Source organism: Tympanuchus pallidicinctus, unplaced genomic scaffold (genome assembly GCF_026119805.1).
Source record: "Tympanuchus pallidicinctus isolate F22 unplaced genomic scaffold, pur_lepc_1.0 scaffold9, whole genome shotgun sequence".
Lineage (NCBI taxonomy): Eukaryota > Metazoa > Chordata > Aves > Galliformes > Phasianidae > Tympanuchus > Tympanuchus pallidicinctus.
The window spans coordinates 6,706,609-6,719,463 of NW_026294813.1; the positions used below are offsets into that span (position 1 = coordinate 6,706,609).

General features: G+C 35.7%; 1 protein-coding gene across 3 annotated transcripts in view; it reads left to right on the forward strand.

Moving 5' to 3' along the window:
• Positions 1-12,855, forward strand: part of IL6ST (interleukin 6 cytokine family signal transducer) — a 35,154-nt gene that overhangs the window by 3,776 nt on the left and 18,523 nt on the right. For all 3 annotated transcript variants that reach the window (XM_052670418.1, XM_052670419.1, XM_052670417.1), the window contains exons 2-7: positions 3,985-4,065; positions 5,154-5,465; positions 7,210-7,342; positions 8,036-8,196; positions 8,530-8,681; positions 10,193-10,352. In XM_052670418.1, the coding sequence (XP_052526378.1) occupies positions 3,999-4,065; positions 5,154-5,465; positions 7,210-7,342; positions 8,036-8,196; positions 8,530-8,681; positions 10,193-10,352 (985 nt within the window). In that variant the 5' untranslated portion in view covers positions 3,985-3,998. The remainder of the gene's footprint in view (positions 1-3,984; positions 4,066-5,153; positions 5,466-7,209; positions 7,343-8,035; positions 8,197-8,529; positions 8,682-10,192; positions 10,353-12,855) is intronic.

Sequence of the window (12,855 nt, forward strand, 5' to 3'; positions counted from 1 at the left end):
CTTCGAAAAGTATTTTAAAACTGTGATAACCAAATGCTGTTGCTACTCCATGCATATGGTGCTTGACTTCAGGCAGATTTCTAAGTTTCCATAGAGCAGTGCTTGAGCTATTGGTTTGAAGACTCAGGAGCCAGTGCTGCTTAGTGTTTTGGTATCAAAATACTAGGAGGATGTGAAAAATAATAAAAGTCCTGTATGATTTGGAAATTAAATTCAGTGATTTCATGGCAGGTATTTCACATATATTTATTTACTGAAGTAATCTCCGCATTTTTAACAGTTTTTTTCCTCTCAAAAGTAACAATATGTGAGTTAGAGACTGTCACCACAAGTAGTTCTAAACTGATCATAATATTTTTTTGTTTTTACTATGATGATATTTTCCAATATCCATTTCTTTCTCTGCTTCCCTTTCTTCTTTATTTAGCTTTGTGCCTATCTAAGCTTGGCTAGGAAAAACTGTTTTAGTGATCTGGAACAAGTACATAGTGTCGATAAGTTGCTGATCTAGCTTTTTTTTTCCTAAAGAAGCTTCTGAACAGACTAGCTTTGCCAGCATTAGTTAAGTGTCAGGTTGAACTTTCACATTCGATTCCAAACACAAAGCACCCGTTTGTAAGAGAAGATTTCTGGCTGTGCTGTCTAATTGCCGAGTCTGAATTTTCTTTTGTACAGACTTGCTACTTAGTCTGACATACAAAGCTGTTAGCAGTAAACAATAAGTATTTAGTAGTATGTCTCCTTGAGTGGCACCATCTTGCCAAGGTTTGTGTACTTTGCTTATATGCAAGTTTTCTGTACTGGCAAACCTTTACATGCTTGGATTGGAAAGCAAACATATCTGTACAAATCTCTTCCATACTGTAAAGTGTGGCTGTTTGTTTTGTTAAGTATTAGGCCCATAATTTTTTTTTTTTTTTCCTACAACTGTCTTCTCAGCAAGATGAATGGAACTGTTCAGTGTAAATTGGATGGATTCTTTCCTTCGTAATTAAACTTCACTTAAGAATCAATCTTACGAAAAGAGAAATTAATGTTTTGTTTTAAAAATAGCATGCATTAGAGGGCATTGTAGTAGCCTATTTGTGGACTCAGGTGTCTGCAGCTTAAATCTTAGAATTGGATTAATTAGCAGGAGGAATATGTGAGATCTATCTGCTTTTAGGCTATTCTGATGTATGCTGAGCTCAGTGTGATTTTTTTGAAGATACAGTTCACATCTGCTTGCTTCCTTGTAGGCAAGTGGGATTTCCAATTAAATGCTCCTTTGTAGATGATGGAGCATGACTCTGAGTTCTGCCTTTCAGGAGCTGAGTACAGTGAAGTGATATTATAGACTGTGGAGAGATTGTTGTTTTGGTGGTGTGGTTTTTTTTCCCTCCTTTAAAATGAATACTAAGCTCTCCAAAGTACAGAGTAGCAAGGAATCAGACCTCAGGTTTCTCATGTGTAAATCAGATTATGCACAGGAAAGGTAAGTAGGGAAAAGGGTTGAAGCTCAGTAATGGTATTTATTTAAAATGATGACTTCATCTTATTTTGTTTTCATATAAAAAGAATTACACTTCAGAAGAGATGTTATAATTCTATGTCCCTGTTAACTTCTGATTTGGTTTTTGTTTTTTTAAGTTGTGTTTATGTTCCTTCAGGTGACTGAGATCTTTTCTCTGATTAGTCTGAGTCATATTTAAGTTAGCTTAGTGATTTTAACATCAACAGTTTTTGATTTAGCCTTGTGAATTTGTTTAATTCAAACCAAATGGTTACTAGAAGGAAAACTAATAACTTTGCTACAATACTTAGCTGATGTTACAGCTTTTTTTAATATGTCACTAATAATGATAGCAAGCATTTTTAGTTTGTTTTTTTTTTTTTTTTTTTTTCTGGGAGAGAAATGCTGTGTTGTTTATTGTTGGATTTTTTTCTGCCTTTTTACATTTGCTTCCTTTCTTTCCTTTTTTTTTTTTCTAGCATAGAATTTACATCTGCTCTTGTTAGCAGTTTTTGGCAATCAGCAGGAAAGTGGTGCATATTCCTTCTTTTCACCTCTTCCACATTTTTCTGTAGGATGTAGGAGTATGTTAAGACACTGGAAGAGGTGGCTAAGTGCAAGTATTTCCTCATGGACTTAAGACCAAAGTCAACAGAATGCCATTGCTCTTGCTCACTGCCTGGATCTACTTAAATTTGTGGAACCAATTGAGATTTTAAAACGCAGAGAGAAATGGATGCGTAAAAATCTAATCTTTGATGTAGCAGAAGATGCATCTGTAGTGAACAGAAGTCAGTTGCTCTATTTTCACTGTACGCTTTCATTTAGTTTATCTAAAGATTTGCTGCACTGAAAACCGTTTGATGGTTTTCAAACCATTGCATATTTAAAAAGAAAAAGCTTTTTGATTCTGAACTCCATGCAGTCTGATTACTGCTTAACAGTAATCTTATTTATAAATAAATATCTAGTGACAGTTATAAATACCAAGTTACCGAATTTTCTAATCAGCTGTGTTTGTAATATTGAATTTTATTTAATAATTTTTTATATTTGAATAATGAACTCTAAAGTATGGATGCAAATGTTCTGCTAAATAGCTATTATTTTAGTCCAAACTGTAATACATCTGTGTTGATAAGACACTGCTTTAGAGGCTTGAGATTAGCTTTTGTTCAGTTGTTGGCTTCTAATTCCTATGAAAATAAATTTTCTTTACATCATACTACTTAGATTCTTTTTTAAATCTGCGGGTTTAGGTATGCTAATGTGTAAGGAATGTGAGTCTAGATTGATATTGATATGTTTGTACATAAATGATTTGTACAGTCTCATTCTAGCATGACATATATATAAGGCATGCCTTGCATCTTTTTGTAACCACGGAACAGTGCGTAGTCAAAAAACAGGAGTGTTTTCTGTTACATCTGCAGTTTCCTTTCCTTCTAGTATTAGTAATTTCTGCTTTTCTTTTCTAGGGGATACTGTGGAGTTGTTTTAAATTTCTCAGTGAATTTCCTTTTGTTGGGATTAAGTTCAGAATAATTTTCAACTAAGTTTTGTCAGATTGGTGAAAACTTCAGAAGATGAACTGAACCTAGCATTTCTGGAATTATTCTTATAACCAGAGAATCTAGGTTTAGTTCCTACCTATTAGAACAGTGTTTTTGGAAATAACATTGTGGACTCGATGCTACATTTCAGTAGGCAAACCACATAGAGGTAGATTAAACATAATATAGCTTGCTTTTATTAATTTGGACTATTTCCTAACTGAGAGTTAAGAAAACGAGAAGAGACTGGCCTCAAAAGAACTGAGGTGAAAGCTGACCCCTGGCTTCAGTTTCTTTGAACTGTTCCGTGGACTTCTCAAGACTGAGAGCAAGAGAATTCTGCTGTAGTTTAGAAACTTAAACAGCTTCTCAGAAGTTAGAAGCTCTTGCAACTATTGTATGAGCTAGGTAGTGATTTTTTTTGTGGCAGTCAAAAGTTTCCAAGGTGAAAGCCGTGCTTCATAATTCTTAAGTAATTTAAGTGTGAATGAGATACTTGGTTTTGTGGTCTATTATTCTGAACTTTAATGTAAGGCGCTTATATTAGCATCTTTCAAAGCTAGATAATGGTAATCAAATTCACAGACTTTAAAACCTGAGTCATGGTGTTATACTGTTAGAACTGCTGAGCTCCTACAGAAGTACCAGTGAAGTTTTTCATGTATGATAGCTTCTTTTGTGTAAGTTAATAGACTTTGAACTCCATCAGTTGTCTTAAATAGTCATTGAGCTTGTGAGCACATTAGCAGTGAGTAGAATGGAAAAATAAATGCCCATTCTTTTCCCAGAGAGTAAGGAGACAGTACTTCTGGAGGGTCAGAGAGGAGGAAGGGTATACCTAAGAGATTGTCACAGAGCAAATAGGAATTTGAATCTGACCATGATCTAAAGGGAAGAGTAGTTCATTAAAATTTTTTTTTTCCATTCATCTCTTAACAGGAATTCTGTCCAGCATGTTTTCTGGGTGGAACTGGGCGGTCCATTGCTTGTATCTGTTTTTGAATATTTGTTCCTTTGAAGGTAAGTCATCTATCTTAAGCATAATAGATTTACAGAAGTTCTTTAATTGGATGCTTGAGGCACACATCTGCTTTTTCTTTAGTTATGTGTGGCAGATTTGGGGCAGAAAATGAGAGATCTATTGATATCTAGGCTATGTTCTTAATCTTGCAGTGAAGTAATGCAGTGCTTAACTAATACTCAGCTCTGCTTCTGGTTACAGCTGTTTAATGTAAAGAGGCAGAGAAACTGACTCGCATCAGTAACAGCTTGCTCTGTAGGGTCACTGTAGCAGACTGCAGTGGTGGGTTAGGTCCTATAATGTGATTTCTGTAATTTAAATGCAATATTGCTTCAAAGTTGTGGGTTTTTCAAAGTTGTTGGTAAGGTGAAAGCTTACCTTGATCAGACTAAGCGGCTGTTAAAGCAGTAAGCTTTCAGTGAATTAGTTGTGGTCTCTGTCATCAACTGGAACCATGGGCCACCTCTGTTGCGTGGGAAGTGATCATTCTAAAGATGTTTTCTGTGGCTGTTTAATTAAGGTAGCATTTCAGTCATCTGATGTTTAATCTAAGAGCTGACGTTTGTATGCCTATATAGCAATAATCACAATTTTATTGCTAATTGTTTAAAAAAAAAACATGTCTGTTTACATTCATTCCCAAATACTATTGTACATAACAATGATTCTGAAATAAGTAACTCCAAGTATTCAACTCAAGTATTTGCATGTGATTCTTCTACAGTTAGTCTGCTGCAACAAAGGTGCACACATCAGATCTTGTTAACTCTCAACAGAAAATAACTTCTTATATAACTTCGGTTTCTTTGCCCTTCAACATATACTCAATGTTTCTGTCCTTGACTTTTCTCTCAGTCTCTTTAAAAGCCCGTGGTTATTAGTTGAGATTTTCCTTCTCGGTGGAACGTTTTTTTGGAAGCCTAAGTAATGGTAGGCTGGTTGTGCCCCTCAGGTCTGTTTTATAACGGTCAGGTAACTAGTTTCCTGCTTAGGCAGATGTTGTACTGTCTTCAATATTACAGCAGTGTTGTAGCAGCAATTGTTGCAGAGTGCGCTGTTGTTTTTTTACATGTTTTTTTTTTTCTAGTTTCAGGTGGACTTGTACAATCATGTGGTCACATCATTCCAGAGTCTCCAGTGTTGGCCATGGGTTCCAATTTCACAGCATTGTGCATTTTGAATGAGAGTTGCCTTGACTTTGGCAATATATATGCTAGTCAGATTATATGGAAAATGAAAAATAAGGTGGTACCTAAAGAACAATACCGTGAAATAAACGTAACTGTTTCTAGTGTCACATTTAATGACACTTCTTCTCTGGCTTCTCCACTGACATGCAACGTTTTAGCAGATGGACAGATTGAGCAGAATATTTATGGAATTTCAGTTACAGTAGGCTGTAAGTACTGGGTTTGTTTTGTTTTGTTTTGGAGGGGCTTAATTCTTGTTTCAATAGTAGCTCCCAAGAAAATTGCTTCTGTGGAAAAAGGGATAAGAATGAAAAATGTGTTCACCTTTGTGTTTATTTCCAGCCCCTCACCTTCTGGATAATTATATAAAAATACTACAAAATCTATGTCATCAAAGCTGGTGAATAAGCATAGAATAGTTTTCTAAAAAATGGAAAATATTCTGGAGTATTTCACACAGATAAAAGTGTTTAAGCAGCCTTGAATTTCAGAAAGAAGGTAGGAGTTTAACTGAGAAAAGGTGCTGAAGAGAAATTGAACTTTCCTTGATTTCTTTTTTCCCTCTCTCCCCCCCCACTGTGCAAAGAAGTGCAATAATTTATAAATACTACCTTCATAATAGCATAGTAAGCTTACTATTTCCTTCATTAGTGGACTGAGAAATATCTAGTCCATCTGTACCACTAAATTAAACCTTTAGAAGGAAAGATCCTTCTTGAATTACTGTACTCTTAGAGAAAGTAAATCCTAATTGTAAACTTTCTTTATTCAATCTAGATTGCGCTTGCATAGTTCTGAGCAGGTGTTCTTTGAGGCAAGACTTAGTTGTAATATTAATGACTTAACTGGTGAACGCTTCACAGAATGCTGGTTAAGTGTTTCTGTGTCCTGAATTTCCTTCCTGAGTATAGCTGGTGAATTACATTGCCTCCTACTGTCAGCAGAAGGTACTGGAATTACTCGGCTGCTCTAGCTTTGCTATTTAAGATAATACAATTCGGAGTTGTTATGAGTTGAAAAGATTTTGCAGAGAAGTAGTTTTTCATTATAAATCCTGATGAGTACATTTCTTCCCAAGAGAGGTGGAACAGATGAAATATAGGGAAAGTAGAGGACAGCTGGAATACCCTGTGATAAATTAAATGACAGTACAGATAACTTGAGTTGTAATCCACATGTGAATTTTGAGGTGCATAGTTGTTTTCATTCTGTTAGTGTCTTGTGAACAGTGAGAGAAACGGTATATTTCAGAACAGTACAAATACTGAGGAACAAAATTGTATGTTTGTAAGTTGGTGATTGCTTAAAATAGGATCTTGTGCTTGAAAAGAAGATAAATATATTAAAAAGAAGATAGATTAAATATATTAGACCGATGTAAATGGTGATATCCTAAAAGCTACAAACTCAGTGTTAGCTCTGTATGCCATTATTTGAGTTCAAGAAGCAAAAATAAATAAATAAAAATCAGCTGCTCTTGGAAAATTTCTTACATGCTATTGAAGTGTGCTGGTGAAGATTGTGTATCTTCCTTGTAGGTATCTGGGACTAAATCTTCCCTCTCCCATATATGGGTTGAGTGAGAAGAGATGTAACTATTACCTTATATCTCGAGTTATTGGCAAAGTCAGCATATGCCATTGCAGCTCAACTGCTCATCATCATTTTTGTTCCATGTCATTTAAAATGTGTAGGGTGGTAGATGAGATACCTGATACTTTTATCTGCCTTGTATCTGTTTGAGGCATTTGCCCCTGATTTTGCATGTGGTTTCTCAGAGTAGATGCTTAAACTTAGCGACTTTGGTTTTCCTCCTCCTTTAAAAATACATGTGATTAAAAATACTTCTGGTGCTTTTTGAAGTTGCTGTAATAGAATGTGTAGTATGATTCTTATGGAATTGTGTGCATGATGAAATGTATGTATTAATTATTGCTAATTCTTTTTGTACAGTGCCCCCAGAGAAGCCTGAAAACTTGAGTTGTATTGTGTATCAGCTGTCGAATCTCAGATATCCTATGAACTGTACCTGGAACCCTGGAAATCATACATTCCTGGACACTCATTTTAGGTTGAAATACAGGTGGTAAGTAGCTCTTTATATAATATCTAAACAATTTTAAGCAATTTTTGTAGACTAAACCAAACTTCCTTGAAGTTATTTGATACTTTGAAATCATTCTTAAATTCAGTGTTTTGAAAAATTGCTGCCTGCTTTTGAGGGGAGGGCAGAGCTAAAGCAGCTCACAGTAATTTAGAACTCCAACTTGAAATTTGTTTACTGCAGTCATTTTACAGCAGTAGCATCTTAATTTTTCTGTTCTGAAGTATATAAGATAGTTTGAGTACAGTACACCTAATTGTTATGTGGGTGGATCCAAAATATATACTGTTTTTCTTAGGTGATGGTTCTGTGCCATACTAAGCAGGTAAAGACAACAGCATGTAGTAACTGGATTTTGTAGTTGTTTACTGTGTATTCCTTAAGAACTCAGTGTTGTTGGTGAACAGTATAATCTTAATCTTCAGCAAAAATTTTTCTCCTGTGAAGTCAAATTAAAATGTTTTTCAAACTCATTCAGATGATGTCTTCTCATGTAAAGCAGAACAGACAGATTTGCAGTCCCTCTCTGGGAATAACTCCTACCGCTTCCCATCTCCCCTGGTTTTTGTAAAGTGCTTGGGTAATGAATGTGGTAGAAAGTATGAGTAGCTAGAAAACCTTAAATTTGAAAACTCTCTAAGGGAAATAAAATTTTATATGCTTTTCTTTACTTAGGTCACGAGAAAGCTTTCCTGACTGCATACCGAAATCTGTAAATAATTCTTGTACCATTTCTGATGTTCAGTTCTTTGTTAACCTGGAGGTCTGGGTAGAAGCGGCAAATGCTCTTGGGAAGGCTGAATCTGAACATCTTGTTTTTGACCCCATTGAGATTGGTAATCAATATCCCTATTAATAAAGTTTCAGTACTGTGCATGACTTCCATTCCTGTACATATTGCTAAACAGCTATTCATATTTTCAATTATAAATATAACACTTCTAAGTATTATTAGATAGAATAGAACTGTGCTGAACAAAAATCAGAATTTGGAAGATTGCTTTTAGAGCCAGAAGTTCTTAGGCAGCCTGCTTTAGAAATTTTTGTGAAATAGCAGCCATTTGGGCTTGTGGAAGGCCTTAATGACAGTGTTGCAGCACAGTGTGCTAATTGCTAGAGGCATGGAAAAATAATGCAGCTGCAGGGATGACTGTCTTCTTCTCTTCTAGTCAAACCACTGCCTCCACACAACCTATCAGTCAACTCAGGAATACTGCCTACTGTTCTGAAGCTTTCCTGGGAGAACCGGATTTCAGCAGCTGTGATGAAACTGAAATTCAATATTCGCTACAGGATCAGTAGTGATACAAACTGGATGCAGGTAACAAGAATGTCTCTTCTGACTATTCTGCTAACCTGTAAACCAGCACTAGTTTGTCAAACTACTGCTGAAGTTTACTTAGTGTTTCATCTCATCTTGTAATTTATGTGGTAACCGAACAGTTCATTTTGCCTATTTTTACCCATTTGATGCAAAATTACTGATCTAAATGTAGCTTAGAATGCTGGGATGCTTTTTTAAACTGGTTATAGCTATAAGAATATGGTACAACAGTCTGATTGTCTTGCATACATGCCTTGAGCTTGACACAGTCACAACCGGAAAAAATGAGTGTGTGTCATACGTGTATAATATGTTCATGTCCTCAAGAAATTTTTTTCTTTTATGTCATTCCCTGGCTGTATCTTCAGTAGTTTGTCAGTTTTTCCTTTCTTCTTAACATTCTCCGAGCAGTGGTATTCCAGAAACTCTTTTTTTAATAAAAAATTGTCCAGTTTTTGTTTCACTATATAGATCCAAAAGTATTTTGAATTTTGAGACTTCTTGAAAAAGTAGTTGATGTTAGCTTCACAAAATACAGTGTTGGATCAGGTAGCATAGCAAACTGCTTGTGACTAGGATAGTGTATCTCATTCAAGGAACATTTGCTTTAAATGCAGAGATTTACAACTTAAGGTTTCCTGTATTGATATTTCGTGCAACACTGTTCAGTACAGTTTATCCTGCAACTTCAGAATTTGTTGATCTGTTGTACTATTAAGTCTTTTTTTAACTTCCCCATTTAACATATTGAATCAGAAGTGTTTGATTAAAAAAGAAAAAAACTCCAAAGACTCTCACTTACATGTAGAATTACTTGTGCTGGAATCAGTGTGTATGAAAACATTAATCTGTTACCTGATATGTTTTTCTGTTTATACAGTAAGATTTTTTTTTTGCATTCAGTTGCCATCTTAAAAGGAAAAAAGAATTATGGGGAGAGAAATTCTTTTATTAATAAAGTTCTACACTGCTCTAAAAGAAAATGCCAGACTTTCAAAATATCTCAAAGTATTTTCATGTCAATTACAGGAGACTGGAAGTAATGATCTTGCGTACTCTAGCTTGATAGATGCCTTCTAGCACAGGTATTCTGCGGTGGTTAATCCAGGAGACACCCATCCTCGTGTTTCAGAGCATTACATATCAATAAGAGGAGTTACAGGAGAAGGAAGAAACTTTGTATTCCTTATGTTTATGAGAGTTGCACAAATATGAAAAGATTCAACAGAATGTAAGAGTTATTCTGAGATAGCTGCTTGCCTGTTTTTGTATATATGCTTCATGATGCACCTGATAAATATATAGAGCTGTGACTGAGCTCCTACCACATCACTGGTTGAGAATTTAAGCTTTTAGAAATAAAAGGGACAAGAACAATGTTGTATTGATCCTGTAATATCGTGTTTAAGCTGTTTGAAGTGGATACTACTCTTGAATGTGAAGCTGTAGTAGTGCAGGACTAAATTTTCTTTTTTTGATCAGCTTGTAAAATCTTCCTTCCTTTACAGGTTCCTCCTGAAGATACAGCTTCACCAAGGACTTCATTCAGCATTCAAGGCCTCAGACCTTACACAGAGTATGTCTTTTCAATTCGATGCATGAAGGAAGATGGAGAAGGGTTTTGGAGTGACTGGAGTGAAGAAAAAGTTGGGGTTACAACTGAAGATAGTAAGTAATATACCAAAACTGATTGCCAACTTTAAAAATATCTGAGTGCTCAGCAGTTTGACAATAGCCAATTGAAATTCTGCATCCTCATTTGAGCTATTTGATTTGATATGATTGATTGATATGCTTGATTCTGCAACACAATCTGTTTCTGTATGAAAGCTTTCTTTCAATAGAGAGAGTGCCTTAGTTCATGAACAGTTCAGAGCTAAGGAGGCCATCAAATAAAGTAGTAAGTGAGCTAGCATCACTTAATTATGAACAAGAAGATTGTTTTTCAAGCAGAAGCACTTGAAAAAAGAACATGCATATGGAAGTGTGGCCTCTTGTTCACTGAAGCATGTAAATAGAACACTGTTTTAACTTTTCCTGCATCTGCTACTCTTTCTTGTTTGTCACAGTACCAAGGCCTAGTTTTGCAGTGTCTTGCATCCACTGATTTATGATACACTGCCCACAATTGCTACATCTTGCTGCTCATCCTTAGTCAGGTAGCCATTGATATGGGTGGTCTTAAAAAAGAGAACACCGTGGATAAGTCACTGTCTTTAAGCAAGATTGAGCCTATGTGAAGAATGGCTTTAGTTGAGCAATATTTAGTCAAAAAATGATTATTTTGCCACAGTTTCTATTTTTTTATGATAGTTATTGATTTTGTTGAAATCCTGTAGATCTAGATTTAAGGTATCCTTTCCCTTTGCAATATGGCTGAAAAGGGATTTGCTGCTATTGTGAGTTAGTGAGGAAGATGTTTTACCTGTAGCAGCTCTTAAAGGGCAGTGTTCATATCATATTCAGTCTTGCCATAAAGGACTTGGCAAGCAGGATCATAGAACCATAGAATTGTAGAATGGCTTGGGTTGGAAAGGATCTGAAGGATCATCAGGCTCCAACCCCCCTAACACATGCAGGGCCACCAACCTCTGTATCTCACACTAGGATGTGCATAGTGTCTAATTTACACCAAATATTTCACAATTAACAAACACAAAAGATAGGGCATATTTAACCAGTAGGCTAAGTTTTAATTTCACAGCCCTAGTGGGAAAAAGCTGCTGAGGAGTCAAAGGTCAGCCTCCTCAGCTTTGCAGGACGAATACTCAGCATCATGTGTAAGGTCCATCCACACTGCATCCAACTGATAAACTTGACTGGCCATGGCCATTTGGCTTTTTGCGGTGATTCAGTCAGCTGTTTGTCTCTTGTTAATAAACTGTTCTGTATTTGTGCTATTTAATCATAGACTGTCATATTCCTTCCGGACAATAGTACTAAGACTGTCACTGCACTGGGGCATCTTCCATTAAAATACGTATTCAGTGTATTCTGTATTTCGTAGCAGCATTGTTTGGTTCCAGTTTCTCATGAACACGTGCATTATTTGAAAAGTAGCTACACCTCACCTTGCTACTGTATGTATTAGCTTTTACAGCTAATGGAAGTAATTTCAGTATATCCTGCTAGTGAGGCAGTCCTGCAAGTTTGTGTTTAAGTACGGTGGCGGTTCCTTCTGCCACTGAGTTTTTGCCAAAACTATTAGTTGAGCATACTATGTTTAGCATTTTTCTGTTACGTATTTTTATTGTTTTGTAGCACTTTATGCCTTAGCATTTCCTGTAGCAACTGTAAACTCAAATTGCAAAACAGTAAGTGAGCAATAATTATTGGAACACTGATATTAAAATCACATCCATATGATTGTTACTGCAAAACCTTCTAGGATATAAGGCTGGATTCTTACATTTTTTCCATCAAATGGAAAGCAAGCTGTGAAATGTGTATACAAACACAGTCTAAATCTATGCGTACTGCTGTTTAATGGGACAAACAAATTTCTAACAGTCTGCTGCACTGTGTTCATCCACAAGATTTGAACCATTGTCTCCAGATACAAGCCCAGACTTTGTTGATGTTCATCAATGTTCTGTGATCCATTGAACATTTGTCATTCATTTGGATGACCCATCTGTTAGAATGGACTGGAACTAACTTAAGAATGTTAAATATTAAATATATCTTTTAAGAGGTGCAAAATGCTATCTTCTTGAATCTGAACCTCTGTTGGTGTCAAAACACCTTGCAATGATATGTTTCTTGCTACAGCTAAAGTGAACTAATTTCTTGTTATGGTCTGCTGTGCTTTTAGTAAGTGTTAATATAGTCTCTTCTGTTCAACAAATGTCTGTAGTTGTACCTCCTAGTGAAAACAGAATATTCATTCTTCCTTTGTATTGCTTGCTAATTAGTCAGTACTTTTGTTACTTATAGATTAGTTGAGAGTGAAACTCTGTTCTGAGTTTGCTTACATCTTCAGTGGTGGTGTCACCTCCTGCAAATAGCTAGATAAACTTGCAAATATGTAGAGTTAAAAGGATAACTTGAGCAGGAAAGAACTTCAAGAAGTCTCTCATTCTATTTATCTTTTTTTTTATTATTATTACTAAGTGCAAGGCTCAGACAAGGAAATCCAGTTCACAGGATCAGCAAAACCTATATGAAAGCT